The following is a 19689-nucleotide window of genomic DNA, read 5'->3' as shown; positions in this document are numbered from 1 at the left end:
TTGTTGCAATTGCTTTTGGAGTTTTCATCATGAAATTTTTGCCCATTCCTATGTCCTGAAGGGTATTGCCTAGATTTTCTTCTAGGGTTTTTATAGTTGTAGGTTTTACATTTAAATCTTTAATCCATCTTGAGTAAATTTTTATATAAGGTGTAAGGAAGGGGTCCAGTTGCAATTTTCTGCATATGACTAGCCAGTTCTCCCAGCACCACTTATTAATAATAAGTGAGGAATCCTTTCACCATTGCTTGTTTTCATCAGATTCATTAAAGATCAAATGATTGTAGATATGCAGTCTTACTTCCAGGTTCTCTATTCTGTTTTATTGATCTCTGTGTCTGATTTTGTACCAGTACCATTCTGTTTTGGTTACTGTAGCCTTAAAGTGTAGTTGGAATTCAGGTAGCAAGATGCCTCCAGCATTGTTTGTTTGCTTAGAATTGTCTTGGCTATCCCCGCTCTTTTTTGGTTCCACATACATTTTAAAATAGTTTTTTTTTTTTTTCTAATTCTGTGATGAATGTCAATTGAAGTTTAATAGGAATATCATTGAATCTATAAATTACTTTGGACAGTATGGCTATTTTCATGACATTTATTCTTCCTAGCCATGAGCATGGAATGTTTCTTCATTTGTTTGTGTCCTCTCTGATTTCCTTGAGTGGTCATTTGAAGTTCTCCTTGAAGTAGTCCTCACTTCCCTTGTTAGCTGTATTCCTAGGCATTTTATTTTCTTTGTAGCAATTGTGAATGGGAGTTTATTCATAACTTGTCTCTCTGTTTGCCTGTTCTTGATGTACAGGAATGCTAGCATTTTTTTTTTGCATATTGAGTTTGTATCCTGAGACTTTGCTGAAGATGCTTATCTGATTAAGAAGCTTTTGGACTGAGATGATGGGGTTTTCTAAATATAGGATAATGTCATATGCAAACAAAAATAATTTGACTTTCTCTCTTCCTGTTCAAATACCTTTATTTCTTTCTCTTGCCTGGTTGCCCTGGACAGAATTTCCAATACTATGTTGAGTAGGAGTAGAGAGAGAGGACATTCTTGTCTTCTGCCAGTTTTCAACGGGAATGCTTCTAGTTTTTGTCCATTCAATATAATATTAGCTGTGGGTTTGCCATATATAGCTCTTCATTATTTTATGGTATATTCCTTCAATACCTAGTTCATTGAGAATTTTTAACATGAGGGGATATTGAATTTTATCAAAACCTTTTCTTATCTATTGAGATCACTTTTTTTGGTCTAATTCTGTTTATGTGATGAATTACATTTATTGATTTGCATATTTTTTTTAATTTATTTATTATTATTATACTTTAAGTTGTAGGGTACATGTGCATAACGTGCAGGTTTGTTACATATGTATACTTGTGCCATGTTGGTGTGCTGCACCCATCAACTAATCATTTACATCAGGTATAACTCCCAATGCAATCCCTCCCCCCTCCCCCCTCCGCATGACAGGCCCCGGTGTGTGATGTTCCCCTTCCTGAGTCCAAGTGATCTCATTGTTCAGTTCCCACCTATGAGTGAGAACATGCGGTGTTTGGTTTTCTGTTCTTGTGATAGTTTCCTAAGAATGATGGTTTCCAGCTGCATCCATGTCCCTACAAAGGACACAAACTCATCCTTTTTGATGGCTGCATAGTATTCCATGGTGTATATGTGCCACATTTTCTTAATCCAATCTGTCACTGATGGACATTTGGGTTGATTCCAAGTCTTTGCTATTGTGAATAGTGCTGCAATAAACATACGTGTGCATGTGTCTTTATAGCAGCATAATTTATAATCCTTTGGGTATATACCCAGTAATGGGATGGCTGGGTCATATGGTACATCTAGTTCTAGATCCTTGAGGAATCGCCATACTGTTTTCCATAATGGTTGAACTAGTTTACAATCCCACCAACAGTGTAAAAGTGTTCCTATTTCTCCACATGCTCTCCAGCACCTATTGTTTCCTGACTTTTGAATGATTGCCATTCTAACTGGTGTGAGATGGTATCTCATTGTGGTTTTGATTTGCATTTCTCTGATGGCCAGTGATGATGAGCATTTTTTCATGTGTCTGTTGGCTGTATGTATGTCTTCTTTTGAGAAATGTCTGTTCATATCCTTTGCCCAGTTTTTGATGGGGTTGTTTGTTTTTTTCTTGTAAATTTGTTTGAGTTCTTTGTGGGTTCTGGATATTAGCCCTTTGTCAGATGAGTAGATTGCAAAAATTTTCTCCCATTCTGTAGGTTGCCTGTTCACTCTGATGGTAGTTTCTTTTGCTGTGCAGAAGCTCTTTAGTTTAATGAGATCCCATTTGTCAATTTTGGCTTTTGTTGCCGTTGCTTTTGGTGTTTTAGACATGAAGTCTTTTCCCATGCCTATGTCCTGAATGGTACTACCTAGGTTTTCCTCTAGGATTTTTATGGTATTAGGTCTAACATTTAAGTCTCTAATCCATCTTGAATTAATTTTCGTATAAGGAGTAAGGAAAGGATCTAGTTTCAGCTTTCTACTTATGGCTAGCCAATTTTCCCAGCACCATTTATTAAATAGGGAATCCTTTCCCCATTTCTTGTTTCTCTCAGGTTTGTCAAAGATCAGATGGCTGTAGATGTGTGGTATTATTTCTGAGGACTCTGTTCTGTTCCATTGGTCTATATCTCTGTTTTGGTACCAGTACCATGCTGTTTTGGTTACTGTAGCCTTGTAGTATAGTTTGAAGTCAGGTAGCGTGATGCCTCCAGCTTTGTTCTTTTGACTTAGGATTGTCTTGGAGATGCGGGCTCTTTTTTGATTCCATATGAACTTTAAAGCAGTTTTTTCCAATTCTGTGAAGAAACTCATTGGTAGCTTGATGGGGATGGCATTGAATCTATAAATTACCTTGGGCAGTATGGCCATTTTCACGATATTGATTCTTCCTATCCATGAGCATGGTATGTTCTTCCATTTGTTTGTGTCCTCTTTTATTTCACTGAGCAGTGGTTTGTAGTTCTCCTTGAAGAGGTCCTTTACATCCCTTGTAAGTTGGATTCCTAGGTATTTTACTCTCTTTGAAGCAATTGTGAATGGAAGTTCATTCCTGATTTGGCTCTCTGTTTGTCTGTTACTGGTGTATAAGAATGCTTGTGATTTCTGCACATTAATTTTGTATCCTGAGACTTTGCTGAAGTTGCTTATCAGCTTAAGGAGATTTTGGGCTGAGACAATGGGGTTTTCTAAATATACAATCATGTTATCTGCAAACAGGGACAATTTGACTTCTTCTTTTCCTAACTGAATACCCTTGATTTCTTTCTCTTGCCTAATTGCCCTAGCCAGAACTTCCAACACTATGTTGAATAGGAGTGGTGAGAGAGGGCATCCCTGTCTTGTGCCAGTTTTCAAAGGGAATTTTTCCAGTTTTTGCCCATTCAGTATGATATTGGCTGTGGGTTTGTCATAAATAGCTCTTATTATTTTGAGGTACGTTCCATCAATACCGAATTTATTGAGCGTTTTTAGCATGAACGGCTGTTGAATTTTGTCAAAAGCCTTTTCTGCATCTATTGAGATAATCATGTGGTTCTTGTCTTTGGTTCTGTTTATATGCTGGATTATGTTTATTGATTTGCGAATGTTGAACCAGCCTTGCACCCCAGGGATAAAGCCCACTTGATCATGGTGGATAAGCTATTTGATGTGTTGCTGAATCCGGTTTGCCAGTATTTTATTGAGGATTTTTGCATCGATGTTCATCAGGGATATTGGTCTAAAATTCTCTTTTTTTGTTTTGTCTCTGCCAGGCTTTGGTATCAGGATGATGTTGGCCTCATAAAATGAGTTAGGGAGGATTCCCTCTTTTTCTATTGATTGGAATAGTTTCAGAAGGAATGGTACCAACTCCTCCTTGTACCTCTGGTAGAATTCAGCTGTGAATCCATCTGGTCCTGGACTTTTTTTCGTTGGTAGGCTATTAATTATTGCCTCAATTTCAGAGCCTGCTATTGGTCTATTCAGGGATTCAACTTCTTCCTGGTTTAGTCTTGGAAGAGTGTAAGTGTCCAGGAAATTATCCATTTCTTCTAGATTTTCCAGTTTATTTGCGTAGAGGTGTTTATAGTATTCTCTGATGGTAGTTTGTATTTCTGTGGGTCGGTGGTGATATCCCCTTTATCATTTTTAATTGCGTCGATTTGATTCTTCTCTCTTTTCTTCTTTATTAGTCTTGCTAGTGGTCTGTCAATTTTGTTGATCTTTTCAAAAAACCAACTCCTGGATTCATTGATTTTTTGGAGGGTTTTTTGTGTCTCTATCTCCTTCAGTTCTGCTCTGCTCTTAGTTATTTCTTGCCTTCTGCTAGCTTTCGAATGTGTTTGCTCTTGCTTCTCTAGTTCTTTTAATTGCGATGTTAGAGTGTCAATTTTAGATCTTTCCTGCTTTCTCTTGTGGGCATTTAGTGCTATAAATTTCCCTCTACACATGCTTTAAATGTGTCCCAGAGATTCTGGTATGTTGTATCTTTGTTCTCATTGGTTTCAAAGAACATCTTTATTTCTGCCTTCATTTCGTTATGTACCCAGTAGTCATTCAGGAGCAGGTTGTTCAGTTTCCATGTAGTTGAGCGGTTTGGATTGAGTTTCTTAGTCCTGAGTTCTAGTTTGATTGCACTGTGGTCTGAGAGACAGTTTGTTATAATTTCTGTTCTTGTACATTTGCTGAGGAGTGCTTTACTTCCAATTACGTGGTCGATTTTGGAGTAAGTACGATGTGGTGCTGAGAAGAATGTATATTCTGTTGATTTGGGGTGGAGAGTTCTATAGATGTCTATTAGGTCTGCTTGCTGCAGAGATGAGTTCAATTCCTGGACATCCTTGTTAACTTTCTGTCTCGTTGATCTGTCTAATGTTGACAGTGGAGTGTTGAAGTCTCCCATTATTATTGTATGGGAGTCTAAGTCTCTTTGTAAGTCTCTAAGGACTTGCTTGATGAATCTGGGTGCTCCTGTATTGGGTGCATATATATTTAGGATAGTTAGCTCTTCCTGTTGAATTGATCCCTTTACCATTATGTAATGGCCTTCTTTGTCTCTTTTGATCTTTGATGGTTTAAAGTCTGTTTTATCAGAGACTAGTATTGCAACCCCCGCTTTTTTTTGTTCTCCATTTGCTTGGTAAATCTTCCTCCATCCCTTTATTTTGAGCCTATGTATGTCTCTGCGTGTGAGATGGGTCTCCTGAATACAGCAGACTGATGGGTCTTGACTCTTGATCCAGTTTGCCAGTCTGTGTCTTTTAATTGGAGCATTTAGTCCATTTACATTTAAGGTTAAGATTGTTATGTGTGAACTTGATCCTGCCATTATGATATTAACTGGTTATTTTGCTCGTTAGTTGATGCAGTTTCTTCCTAGCCTCGATGGTCTTTACATTTTGTCATGTTTTTGCAATGGTTGGTACCGGTTGTTCCTTTCCATGTTTAGTGCTTCCTTCAGGGTCTCTTGTAAGGCAGGTCTAGTGGTGACAAAATCTCTAAGCTTTTGCTCTCTGTAAAGGATTTTATTTCTCCTTCACTTATGAAACTTAGTTTGGCTGGATATGAAATTCTGGGTTGAAAATTCTTTTCTTTAAGAATGTTGAATATTGGCCCCCACTGTCTTCTGGCTTGGAGAGTTTCTGCCGAGAGATCTGCTGTTAGTCTGATGGGCTTCCCTTTGTGGGTAACCCGACCTTTCTCTCTGGCTGCCCTTAAGATTTTTTCCTTCATTTCAACTTTGGTGAATCTGGCAATTATGTGTCTTGGAGTTGCTCTTCTCGAGGAGTATCTTTGTGGCGTTCTCTGTATTTCCTGGATTTGAATGTTGGCCTGCCCTACTAGGTTGGAGAAGTTCTCCTGGATGATATCCTGAAGAGTGTTTTCCAACTTGGTTCCATCTTCCCCCTCACTTTCAGACACCCCAATCAGACGTAGATTTGGTCTTTTTACATAATCCCATACTTCTTGCAGGCTTTGTTCATTTCTTTTTCTTCTTTTTTCTTTTGGTTTCTCTTCTCGCTTCATTTCATTCATTTGATCCTCAATCGCAGATACTCTTTCTTCCAGTTGATCCAGTCGGTTACTGAAGCTTGTGCATTTGTCACGTATTTCTCGTGTCATGGTTTTCATCTCTTTCATTTCGTTTATGACCTTCTCTGCATTAATTACTCTAGCCATCAATTCTTCCACTTTTTTTTTTCAAGATTTTTAGTTTCTTTGTGCTGGGTACGTAATTCCTCCTTTAGCTCTGAGAAATTTGATGGACTGAAGCCTTCTTCTCTCATCTCGTCAAAGTCATTCTCCGTCCAGCTTTGATCCGTTGCTGGCGATGAGCTGCGCTCCTTTGCCGGGGGAGATGCGCTCTTATTTTTTGAATTTCCAGCTTTTCTGCCCTGCTTTTTCCCCATCTTTGTGGTTTTATCTGCCTCTGGTCTTTGATGATGGTGATGTACTGATGGGGTTTTGGTGTAGGTGTCCTTCCTGTTTGATAGTTTTCCTTCTAACAGTCAGGACCCTCAGCTGTAGGTCTGTTGGAGATTGCTTGAGGTCCACTCCAGATCCTGTTTGCCTGGGTATCAGCAGCAGAGGCTGCAGAAGACAGAATATTTCTGAACAGCAAGTGTACCTGTCTGATTCTTGCTTTGGAAGCTTCCTCTCAGGGGTGTACTCCACCCTGTGAGGTGTGGGGTGTCAGACTGCCCCTAGTGGGGGATGTCTCCCAGTTAGGCTACTCAGGGGTCAGGGACCCACTTGAGCAGGGAGTCTGTCCCTTCTCAGATCTCAACCTCCGTGTTGGGAGATCCACTGCTCTCTTCAAAGCTGTCAGACAGAGTCGTTTGCGTCTGCAGAGGTTTCGTCTGCGTTTTGTTATTGTTTACTGTGCCCTGTCCCCAGGGGTGGAGTCTACAGAGACAGGCAGGTTTCCTGAGCTGCTGTGAGCTCCAGCCAGTTCGAGCTTCCCAGCAGCTTTGTTTACCTACTTAAGCCTCAGCAATGGCGGGCGCCCCTCCCCCAGCCTCGCTGCTGCCTGGCCGGTAGATCACAGACTGCTGTGCTAGCAATGAGGGAGGCTCCGTGGGTGTGGGACCCTCCCGGCCAGGTGTGGGATATGATCTCCTGGTGTGCCTGTTTGCTTAAAGCGCAGTATTGGGGTGGGAGTTACCTGATTTTCCAGGTGTTGTGTGTCTCAGTTCCCCTGGCTAAGAAAAGGGATTCCCTTCCCCCTTGCGCTTCCCAGGTGAGGCAATGCCTCGCCCTGCTTCAGCTCTCGCTGGTCGGGCTGCGGCAGCTGACCAGCACCGATCGTCTGGCACTCCCCAGTGAGATGAACCCAGTACCTCAGTTGAAAATGCAGAAATCACCGGTCTTCTGTGTCGCTCGCGCTGGGAGTTGGAGAGTGGAGCTGTTCCTATTCGGCCATCTTGCTCTGCCCCCCTATTTGCATATGTTGAACCAACCTTTCCTTCAGGAGATGAAGCCAACTTGGTCATAGTAGATAAACTTTTTGATGTGCTGTTGGATTCAGTTTACCAGTATTTGAGGATTTTTGCATCAATGTTCATCAGGGATATTGGCCTGAGGTTTACATTTTGTTGTGTCTCTGCCAGGTTTTGGTATCAGGATGATGCTAGTCTCATAAAATGAGTTAAGCATGAAGTCCTCCTTTTGAATTTTTTTTTTTTTTTTTGGAATAGTTTCAGAAGAAACGGTACCAGCTCTTCTTTGTACCTCTGGTAGAATTCAACTGTAAATCTGTCTGGTCCTGGGCTTTTTTTGGTTGGTAGGCTATTTATTACTGCCTCAAATTCAGAATTCTTTCTTGGTCAATTCAGAGTTTCATTTTTTCCTGGGGCTTTGGAGGGTGTATGTGTCTAAGAACTTACCCATTTCTTCTAGATTTTCTAGTTTATGTGCATAGAGGTGTTTATAGTGTTATTTGATGGTTATTTTTGTTTCTGTGGTATCAGTGATGATATCCCCCTTATCATTTCTGATTGTGTCGATCTATTTGATTCTTCTCTCTTTTCTTCTTTATTAGTCTATCTAGTGATCTCTCTATTTTATTTATTTTTTCAAAAAACAATTCCTGGATTTGTTAATTTTCTGAAGGGTTTTTCATATCGCTATCTCCTTTAGTTCCACTCTGATCTTGGTTATTTCATATCTTCTGCTAGCTTTGGGGTTTGTTTGTTCTTGGATCTCTAGTTCCTTTAGTTGTGATGTTAGGTTTTTAATTTGAGGTCTTTCTAGCTTTTTGATGTGGGCATTTAGTGCAATAAATTTCCTTGTTAACACTCCTTTAGTTGCATCTCAGAGATTCTGGTACATTGTCTCTTTGCTCTCATTCTCTCATTTTCGAAGAACTTCTTAATTTCTGCCTTAATTTCAGTATGTACTAAGGAGTCATTCAGGAGGAAGTTCAATTTTCTTGTAGTTTTGTGATTTTGAGTGAGTTTCTTATTGTTGAGTTTTAATTTGATTGTGCTGTGGTCTGGGAGAGTGTTTGTTATTATTTCAGTTCTTCTGATTATGTGACCAATTTAAGAGTAAGTCCCTTATGGTGATGAGAAGAATGTATATTCTGTTGTTTTGGGATGGAGAGTTATGGAGATATCTGTGAAGTTCGCTTGATCCAGAGCTGAGTTCAAGTCCTGAATATTTTTGTTAAATTTCTTTCTCAATTACCTAATATTGTCAGTAGGGTGCTAAAGTCTCCTGCTATTATTGTGTGTGAGTCTAAGTCTCTTTGTAGGTCTCTAAGCAAGCACTTGCTTTATGAATCTGGGTTCTCCTGTATTGGGTGCATATATAATAAGGATAGTTAGCTCTTCTTGTTAAATTGAACCTTTTACTATTATATAATAATTTGTCGTTTTTTTTTTCACCTTTGTTGGTTTAAAGTCTGTTTTGTAAGAAACTAGGATTGTGATCCCTGCTTTTTTGTTTTCCATTTGCTTGGTAAATTTTCCTCCATCTCTTTATTTTAAGCCTATGTGTGTCTTTGCACATAAGATGGGTCTCTTGAAGATAGCGTGCTGATGGGTTTTGACTCTTTATCCAGCTGGCCATTCTGTGTCTTCTAATTAAGGCATTTAGTCCATTTAGATTTAAGATTAGTTTTGTTATGTGTGAATTTGATTCTGTCATCATAATGCGAGCTGGTTATTCTGCAGACTTGTTTATGTTATTGTTTATAGTGTCACTGATATGTGCATTTCGGTGTGTTTTTGTAGTGGCTGGTAACAGTTTTTCCTTTCCGTATTCATTGCTTCCTTTAGAAGCTCCTGCAAGGCAGGCCTGGTGGTGACAAATTCCCTCAGCATTTGCTTGTCTGAAAAGGATCTTATTTCTCCTTCACTTATGAAGCTTAGTTTGGCCAGATATGAAGTTCTGGGTTAGAAATTCTTTTTTTCAACAATGTTGAATATTGACCCCTAATCTCTTCTGGCATATAGGGTTTCCACTGAACTGTCCACTGTTAGTCTGATGGGCATCCCTTTGTAGGTGACATGGTCTTTCTCTGTGGCTGCCCTTAAATTTTTTCTTTCATTTTGACCTTAGAGAATATGATGATTGTCTTGGGGTTGATCTTTTCATGGAGTATCTTACTGGCATTCTCTAGATTTCCTGAGTTTGAATGTTGTCCTGTCTGGCTAGGTTGGGGATGTTCTGCTGGATGATACCCTAAAGTATGTTTTTCAACGTCATTCCATTCTCTCCATCTGTTTTAGGTACCCTAATCAGTCATAGGTTCAGTCTTTTACATAATTCCGTGTTTCTCAGAGGTTTTCCTTATTCCTTTTTGTTCTTTTTTCTTTATTCTTGTCTGCCTGTCTTATTTCTGAAAGCTAGTCTTCAAGCTCTGAGATTCTTTCCATGCTCTTGCTTCTGTGGGGTGGGGGAAGGGTGCACCAGTGGTGCAAGACTGTTTTTTCTACCTCGTTAGTGTCTCTTTCAGCAATAGGAAGTTACAATCAGGTACTATGAGTGCTCCTCTGGTTTTTGATTCTTATGAAGGTTTTTGGTTTATTTTCTGTGTGTAGATAGTTGTTCAATTGGTGTTTTTGCAATGAGGGATGATCAGTGGAGCTTTCTATTCCATCCTGTCTATCACAGCTGTTATCCATCATCTCAGGAACCGGGGATTTTCAACAATGGCCTGTGATTTTTTTTCAATAATGCATTATGGAAAAATCAGTTCACTCTGGGAAAGCTATGACTTAGATAGATTAAAGACAATATTGTGCAGTGAGTCTCCCAGGAAACCATAGACAATCGTAATAATGATATTTCTTTCTTTCTTTTTTTTTTGGAAATAAGTCTTTTAAACCAAATCTGCCCTCTCCAAGTGCTACCAGTCTCCTAACTTTTACTGTGATTGTCATCTGTTGGTACAAGTGTGGATCTAGAGGTGAGGAGAGGGAGTAGGAACAGAGCAAGTTAAAGATAACACAGAGCATGCTGTTTATATTGAGATTCAGGAATTTTATTAAATAATGTCTCATTCAATTTATACAAATTATTCAATTGGAGAATTCCCATGAAACAATAATTTGATGGGAATATTTGAAAGCCTAATATTAGTCAGAAATTATGCCCTTTCTCTACTTGGGGAGATGTTGGGTTGATTAAATCAAATCAAATAAATAATCATTCTGACATCAATTTTTTGGAAACATTCCTAGAAACTTACTTCATTTAAAGTTAAAAACTTGCAAGAGCATTTTAAATATCCTGCTTAATGGCATAATATCTGAGTATCATAGCTGTAAGATTATTTTATATTTAGACAAGAAACTGAGATAAATTACTATCGTAAGTCAATAATGTACACTGAAAGACTTAACGAAATTACCTGGAGACACTGTAGACACTACAGAGTGAGTTCCTTGAGTTCATAATGCATATATTAAAAGGTTACTAGCTTTCAATTTCTTGTGAGAACAAAGTAAAAAACCTTTATTTGAAATGGAGGTTAATATCAATTTGAAAGCATATGGGTAATATTTAATAAATAATGTGTTTAATTAGCTATAGGACATTGAAAATGCCATATAAAATGTATTAATATTTCCATTTATGACTGAGCTTGAGGAAAGGAAATTCTCCAAAAGCCTGTAAAAACAAAACTTTGATCCAAAGTGGTAGAGAGTTAGATATGATGTTTTTGCAATGAATCTTGCTATGTATTGGTGGCCAACATCTTTGATAATATACACAGAAACAAGAGGAAAATATAAGACACAAATATGGTGAAAGATGGACATTTGAATCCAACACATAAAAATCAGACCTCCAAAGAAAGAGACATATACAGTGAGTAAGAGATAAAGCTTTCCCGAGAATTCTTAAACATATCTCACACTTTCTTAATGCAGTTTGAGAATAGTATTTGATGTACCTATATGATTTGTAAAACACTGAGTAAAAATTTTTAAATTAAAATGGTTCCAGTTTTGCAATATCAAGAGCAAAAGCAAATTTTCTCTAATAGAATTCACTTTAAGTACATAATTAAATTAATTTCTACAGATGATGGTGGCTTATCTGTTTGGTCTGCTTTAACAAAATACCTTAGACTGGGTAATTCATAAATAATAGACATTTATTTCTCATTTTTCTGGAGTCTGGAAATTTCAAGAAGCCAGTAGATTCAGTGATGAAGGTTTGTTCTGTGCATCATAGATGGCACCTTGTTGCTGTGTCCTCACATGGCACAAGGGGAAAGGGGTAAAGAGGACTAAGAGACTCCCTCAAGGCCTTTTATAGGGGTATTAATCCCATTCATGAGGGATTCACCCTCATGACCTAATCATTTCCAAAACTCCACCTCTTCATACTACAGACTTGCATTGAGGATCCAATTTTAACATGAATTTTGGAGACACCTAGACTTTCAAACCATAACAAGAAAGAATATTATTTCATAATGAAAATATTAATAAAACATTAATAACCTTGTCTTGGTTGGGTGTAGTGACTCATGCCTATAATCCCAGCACTTTGGAAGGCTGAGGTGGGAGGATCGCTTGAGCCTAGGAGTTTGAGAACAGCTTGGGTAACATTGGGAAATCCTGTCTCTACAAAAGCAAAAAACTAAAAATAAAAATAAAAATTTAGCCAGGCATGATGGCATGTGCCTGTGGTTGCAGCTCTTTGAGAAGCTGAAATGAGAGGATTGCTTGAGTCTAGGAGGTCAAGGCTGTAGTGAGCCATGAGTGTGCCACTGGACTCCAGCTTGGGCAACAGAGCAAGACCTTGTCTCAAAAGAAATCTAATGTGTATAAGCTGTATTCAACTAGACACAGAACACAAGACAAATCCCAGTATTAGACCTGAAAACACTGAAGTTTTGTTTGTTTGTTTGTTTGTTTTCAAGACATAGTTTCACCCTTTTGCCCAGGCTGGAGTACAGTGGTGCCATCTCAGCTCACTGCAACCTCTGCCTTCTGGGTTCAAGCGAATTCTCCTGTCTCAGCCCCCTGAGTAGCTGAGATTACAAGCATGCACCAGCACACCCAGCTATTTTTAGTAGAGATAGGGTTTCACCATGTTGGCTAGGCTGGTCTCAAACTGCTGACGTCAGGTGATCTGCCTGCCTAGGCTTCCCAAAGTGCTGGGATTACAGGTGTGAGCCACCGCACCCGGCCAACATTTTTTAAATTATGCTTTACAGTATACAAAATAAAATTATATTGTAATTAAGTAAATTAAGTTACCATTTAAATGTATTACAAAGGAACATCTGACCATTAAACATAATTAAACATATTTAGAAAAAGATAAGACCAACTTCTAGAAATTAGAAATGAGATTATTGATATTATAAATAAAGTAATATTCTATATCCAGTAGATGTGTCAAATGTAAACTGACACCGCTATACAGAACATTAGTGAACCTAAAGACAAAAATTATCCAGGAAGCAGCAAAAAATAAGGCTGCAACATCTAGAAATTAAGTTAAAATAAGGGCTGAAATAGAGGTTAAAATGTGGCTTACATGAATACTATAGAGGCAAGAGATAATGGGAAAGAATAGCACTGAGGGAAATGAAGAGCTTTCTAGAACTGACGAATGGACAAATCCACAAATGCAAATAGCTAATGAACACAAAGCTGGAAAACCTATTTGAAAAGTATAGTTTCATAAATTATTGTAGACCACTCAGCTACAAAAAAAAAAAAAAAAAAAAAAAAAAAAAATGGAAGAGAGAGAGAAAAAAACATATTACCGAATAAAGAAATGAGGAACATATTTACAGATAGTGGTGTGATGGAGCCAGTTCATGTCACTTTGCAGATCTGATTTGTACGAATGGACTTATAGAATGACAGAGTAAAAGTTCTTCAAGAAAAACTGCAAAATTTTTTGAAAAAGAAAAACAACTGTTTAATGTCAATGGAAATGGTCCTAAAGACATGCTGCAAATGAAACATTTATTCAGGAAAATCTACTGAAATTTGGAAATAGCAATGAGAGTTTATGGTATCTGAACTGAGACCTAATCCCTTCCTCCCCTTTCCAACTCAGTGAGAGAGAAACTTCAGACTACTTCAGCCAAGAATACAGAACCCTCTTTTTTCAGAGCTTTCAGATAGGTTACTATCTTCCTAGAAGGGGAGTAGAATTTCTTATACTGCCCCCAGCTACCTCTTTCTATGACTGTTAGTGAATGTGGCTGACTAGGAAATGTGGGCTTTCTTCTTTTCTGCTCAGCGCACACAGGGCACAGAGGTTCAAACATAGCACAGTACTGCTGAAAATACTTGGGTGATGATAACCCATGTCCTGGCTCATATGGTAGCAGTGGTACACCAGACACAGCAAGCTAAGAATGCTTGAAGCCACTCTCCCCACATGTTGAATGCTCAGCTCCTACAGCAGAAGGATCATTCAAAGAAAGCCATGCCATTTTTTAAAACCCAACTTCAGAGCCTGTGCTACTAGCTATACCAGAAAGGAGAAGTAGTCTGGAAAATGGGTAGCTCCTAATTCCTTGAAAAAGGAACTTACTTCATTTAAAACACAATGCGAAAAAGTTCAAGCCACAGGGCACTTTCATAAAAATAAAAAATAAAACAAAACAAACAAAAAAAACCACTTGATATTTTGGTGGAGTAATTGGGAAAACATTGGTAAATTTATGAAGATATAGGATAAATCTTAGGTTGGGTAGTTTACTGGAGAAAGCTGAAAAGAAACAGCTATGACCAGATTCCCTGGGATCACAGCACATCACAAAAACTGACTTCAGGAACTATCACTTTAAAGACAATATTCAAAATCAGTAGAGCAATCAGTTTACAACTAGTGGGGCTGTACAGAAAGAAAAAGAGACTAAGCCCATTATCTCTCACCATATACAAAAATTAACTCAAGATGGATTACAGACCTAAACCTGTAAACATTCCAGAGGAAACAGAAAACACCCTTCTGAACATCACCTTTGGCAAACAGTTTATGACAAATACCCCCAAAGCAAATTCAACAAAAACAACAGTAGATAAATGAGACTTAATCAAACTAAACATACACAAGAAAAGAAATAATCAACAAGACAAACAGACAACTGATAGAATGGAAGAAAATATTTGTAAACTATGCATCCAACAAAAGGTTAATATCCAGAATCTGTAAGAAATTTAAACAAATAAAAAAAAATAACCCCATTAAAATGTGGGCAAAGAACATGAATAGATGCTTCTCAAAAGAAGACATATAAGCTTCCAACAAACATGTGAAAAATGCTGAACATCACCAATCATCAGAGAAATGCAAATTAAAAGCCCACAGAGATACCATCTTACACCAGTAAGAATACCTACTGTCAAAAAAAGTCAAAAAACAACACATGTTGTCATGGATGTGGAGAAAAGGGAATGTTCATACACCACTAGTGGGAATGTAAGCTACTTCGACCACTATGAAAAACAGTATGTAGATATCTCAAAGAACTAAACATAGAACTACCATTTGATCCAACAATCCTGCAACTGGGTAGCTAAGCAAAGGAAAAGAATTCATTATATAAAAAAGACATCTGCACTTGTATGTTTGTCATTGCACTATTTACCATAGCAAAGTCATAGAACCAACCTAAGAGTCTACCAACAGTTGGTTGGATAAAGAAAATGTGGTATATATACACAATGGAGTAATATGCAGCCATACAGTAGAATTAAGTCATGTCTCTTGCAGTAACATGGATGGAGCTGAAGGCCATTATCCTAAGTAAACTAACATAGAAGCAGAATATCAAATACATATGTTCTCACTTAGAAGCTAAACAAATGATACACATGGACATAAAGATGGGCAATATATATTCTGGGGACTCCAAAGGGATGACAGTGGGAGAAGAGTGAAATATAAAATATAACCTATTGAATACAATGTACAATATTTAGTTAATGTGTACTCTAGAATCCCAACTCCCACCATTATACATGTAATACCTATGTAACAAATAAGTACATGTACCCCTCTGAATTGAAGATAAAATTAGGCAGGTGGATCACCTGAGGTCGGGAGTTCAAGACGAGCCTGACCAACAAGGGAAACCCCATCTCTACTAAAAATACACAGTTAGCTGGGCGTGGGGGCACATGCCTGTAATCCCAGCTACTCAGGAGGCTGAGGCAGGAGAATCACTTGAACCCAGTGGGCGGAGGTTGCGGTTAGCCAAGATAGCACCATTGCACTACAGCCTGGGTAGCAAGAGTGAAACTCCATCTCAAAAAACAAAACAAAACAAAACAAACAACGACAAAACAAAACAAAACAAAAAAACAAAAAACTCCAGTTATAAAAGAAAAATAAAATACTTGGAAATAAAAATTTGACAAAATTAGTATGAAAGTTTTACTCTGAAAATGACAATATTCCATGAAAAAACTAAAATAATATGCAAGTGAATGGCAAAATAAAATCACATGTTCATAGATTGGAAGAGTTGGTGTTATTAAGAAGGTAATATTCCCTAAACTGATCTAATGATTCAAGGCAATCTCTATCAAAATTCCATATGACATTTGCGTAGGAATTGGAAAGTTGATCCTAAAATGCATATTGAATCACAAGGGACCCAAAATGGCCAAACCAATCTTGAAAAGGCAGAACAAAGAAGTACTCAAACTTCTTAACTACAAAATTTATTACAGAGTAACAGAAATCAATGCAGTGTGCTACCAGCATGATGATAGACATATAGATCAATGGAATAGAGCAGTAAGTCCAGAAATAAATCCAGCTGTCTCTCTATAGTCAACTGTTGTTTGAAAAAGATACTAGTCATTCTATAGGGCAAACATTATCCTTTTCAACAAATGATGCTGGAACGGCTAGATAGAACCACATTCAAAAGAATGAAGTTGGAAACTTAATGCACACCATAAATAAAAATAAACTCAAAATTAACAAAAACTAAATGTAATAGTTAAAAGTTTAAAATTCTTACAAGAAAACAAAAAGATAAATTTAAGAATCTTAAATTTTATAATGAATGCTTACATATGACACAAAATATGAACAACAAATAACAGAGAAACTGGACTACTTTAAAATTTAAAAGTTTTGTAATTTCAACAACACTAACAAAAAAGTAAAAAGAATACAAGAATAAAAGAACATGTATGTACATAATGTATCTGATAAACACTAGAGTCTTGAATGTGTAAAGAACAGTTACAATGGAATAATCAAAAAACAACCTAATAAAAAAGGAGCAAAGGGTCTGCATAGACATTTCTCCCAAGAAGGTATTAGAATGGCCAATAAGCACCTAATAAAGATTCTCAACATTGATACTTAAAGCTGAAAACCACAATAAGATAACATTTCACACACACTAGAATGCCTAGAATCATAAAGTCAGATAATGGAATTTAGAAGCATGTGGTGAAGTAAGAGCATTCCTACAGTGACTGTGGGAACGTTAAATGTCACAGCCACTTTGGAACAAAAAACTTACAGAAATTAAAATCCAATGATTTAACATAGAGTTGCCATATAACTCAGCAATTCTATTCTTAAATATATATCTAAAAAATGAAAACATAATTCCAAGGAAAAGCATGTAGAATAGTGTTTCTTGCAGCTCTGTAGGTATGATTTGCTTTCCTTGGCTTTATATCTGACCAAGTAGGGAGTACTATTGGCTCAGAGGCCCCACCCCACCCCTCTGATGCTCAAGAGACCCCGCCCCTCTGATGCTCACCAAGGACAATTGTTGCCTTGACTGGATTGTGACATAAAGGGCAATCAGCCCTCATGTTGCCTCAGCAGGCCCTGAGCCTACAGAATGGAGACAAGATTCAGAGGTTGAAGATGGGGTGTCCTGGTGGACTGAAGGCAGTATACTAACTCTACATGGGTGACAACCTGATAACTTCAGAACCCTGAAGTTTAAAAAATTCTAAAGGTGCCTGCCATCTCAGAGAGTGACATAAGTGTTCTTTCTTTATTTGGGGGAAGTCCAGGAGAGCATATTACAGCATGTTTAATCCACACGTATTAGATGTTCCTGCTGTAATTTTTGACAATGGTTCAGGACTCTGCAAAGCAGGCGTGTCTGGAGAGATTGGACCCCGCCATGTCATCAACTCCGTCTTGGGACATCGTAAATTCAACATGCCTTCGGCAAGACTTAATCAGTACTTCGTGGGGCAAGAAGCCCTGTACAAGTTTGACGCCCTACATTTGCACTACCCCATTGAGCGTGGACTGGTAACAGGATGGGATGACATGGAGAAACTCTGGAAACATCTCTTTGAGTGGGAGCTTGGAGTAAAACCCAGCCAACAACCTGTACTCATGACCGAGCCCTCTTTGAACCCTAGGGAAATTCGAGAAAAGCTAGCAGAAATGATGTTTGAGAACTTCAGTGTGCCTGGTTTCTACCTGTCTAATCATGCAGTGGCAGCGCTCTATGCCTCTGCCTGTGTCACAGGCCTGGTGGTGGACAGTGGAGATGGGGTCACTTGCGCTGTCCCCATCTTTGAGGGTTACTCCCTGCCTCACGCAGTCACAAAACTCTATATGGCAGGGAGGGACATCACAGAGCACCTCACCCAGCTCCTCTTTGCTAACGGGTTTAACTTCCCTTGCATACTCAACAAGGCCGTGGCAAATAACATCAAAGAGAAGCTGTGCTACATCGCCTTGGAGCCAGAGAAAGAGCTACGCAAGAGTCGAGGAGAGGTCCTGGGAGCATACAGACTGCCAGATGGACATGTCATCCACTTTGGGGATGAGCTGTACCAAGTGCCCGAGGTTCTTTTTGCACCTGACCAGCTGGGCATCCACAGCCCGGGACTCTCAAAAATGGTCTCCAGCAGCATCATGAAGTGTGACACTGACATCCAGAATAAACTTTATGCAGAGATTGTACTCTCTGGGGGCACCACTCTCTTCCCTGGACTGGAGGAAAGACTCATGAAGGAAGTGGAACAGCTGGCTTCCAAAGGTACTCCCATCAAGATCACGGCTTCTCCTGATAGATGCTTCTCTGCATGGATTGGTGCATCCATCATGACCTCTATGAGCAGTTTCAAGCAGATGTGGGTCACCTCTGCGGATTTCAAGGAGTATGGGACATCTGTGGTTCAAAGAAGGTGCTTTTAAAGATCCTTGAGCAGAGGAGACATCTTTAAGCGCCAGATTACAGGAGTACCAGTGGGAGATGGCATTTTCTTCTGGGCTTCAGCATGATGTTCAATAAAAGTTTTGCCATTTCAAGTTTCAGTTTATTCTTAGTAGCACCATGATATATTGAGTCAGGTCATGAATCTTTAGGTTACTCTATTACTCTCTTATTTCCCATGGGCCTGTTAAGTTTTTTTCTCCTAAGAAAATCTTAGGTTGTATGTTGAGGTTATGTTCATAGAGAGGATTTGTAGCAAATGGTGCCTGGGACTCATACCTAGGAACTTGATTTGGTAGAATCTCAAGAATCTTTAAATTATTATCTTAGGTGGTTCTAACAGACCCAGTTTCCAGGAGAATAAATCACGAAGAAAAGTGTGGGAAAAGGAAGGAAATGAAGCAGAACCAGAAATCCTTCACTAGTCTTACGGTTCAAGTCCTTTTACCTGGTTTATCATTTAGTTAGGGCAATAGGGTTCTTGCTCTGCTGTTATGAGATCAAAAAGGCTAATTAGAATGGAAAAAAATTTGGCATAGAAATCACAATTTTCTAAGGCTTTCTAAGCTCAAGGTCATTGTTCCCAGTTGGAGCATTAAGAATCAGTATTTCTAAATTTTTGTTTTTTTAATCATTTTTAATTTCAAGGCTCTATATAACATCATTTTTTATGGGTAAAACACTAGAAACAATAGTTATCAATAAAATAATCTTTGAATAAATTATGCATAGAGAAATATTCTCATTAAGTTAATACATATATTAATAAATGTGATTTTATATGATTATAAGCATTTGGAGAAAAGTACAGAAGTAAAGACACCACATAGTTTATGCAACTTGAAGAAGAATGGAATGAGAGGTAATGCAGTTGGAAGGAAAGGGTGTAACAAATAAAAAAAAAAAAAGAAATTGTTATATTATAAATTTCAGCCTGAATGAAATAAAACCATTCATCTAAAAAATATATTTTTCACATATGTACTCATCATTGCTAGCCTAAATACAACCATGAAAATTGACA

The 19689-nt window shown here is 38.2% G+C and overlaps 1 protein-coding gene across 1 annotated transcript; it reads left to right on the top strand.

Annotated features, from left to right (window-relative positions):
- Positions 1 to 17321: 17321 nt before the first annotated feature.
- Positions 17322 to 18756, top strand: ACTRT1 (actin related protein T1). The gene has a single exon (XM_050777468.1). It carries the CDS (start codon positions 17519 to 17521, stop codon positions 18644 to 18646), a length of 1128 nt encoding a protein of 375 aa, XP_050633425.1. The 5' UTR covers positions 17322 to 17518; the 3' UTR covers positions 18647 to 18756.
- The last annotated feature ends 933 nt before the right edge of the window (positions 18757 to 19689 follow it).

This window comes from Macaca thibetana, chromosome X (assembly GCF_024542745.1).
Source record: "Macaca thibetana thibetana isolate TM-01 chromosome X, ASM2454274v1, whole genome shotgun sequence".
NCBI lineage: Eukaryota > Metazoa > Chordata > Mammalia > Primates > Cercopithecidae > Macaca > Macaca thibetana.
The sequence above is the reverse complement of the archived record's forward strand: the minus strand, read 5'-3'. Positions and strand labels throughout refer to the sequence as shown.

What these genes read in the sequence shown, in the direction of transcription:
- ACTRT1 (XM_050777468.1), top strand. Translation starts at nt 17,519, where the DNA reads ATGTTTAATCCACACGTATTAGATGTTCCTGCTGTAATTTTTGACAAT.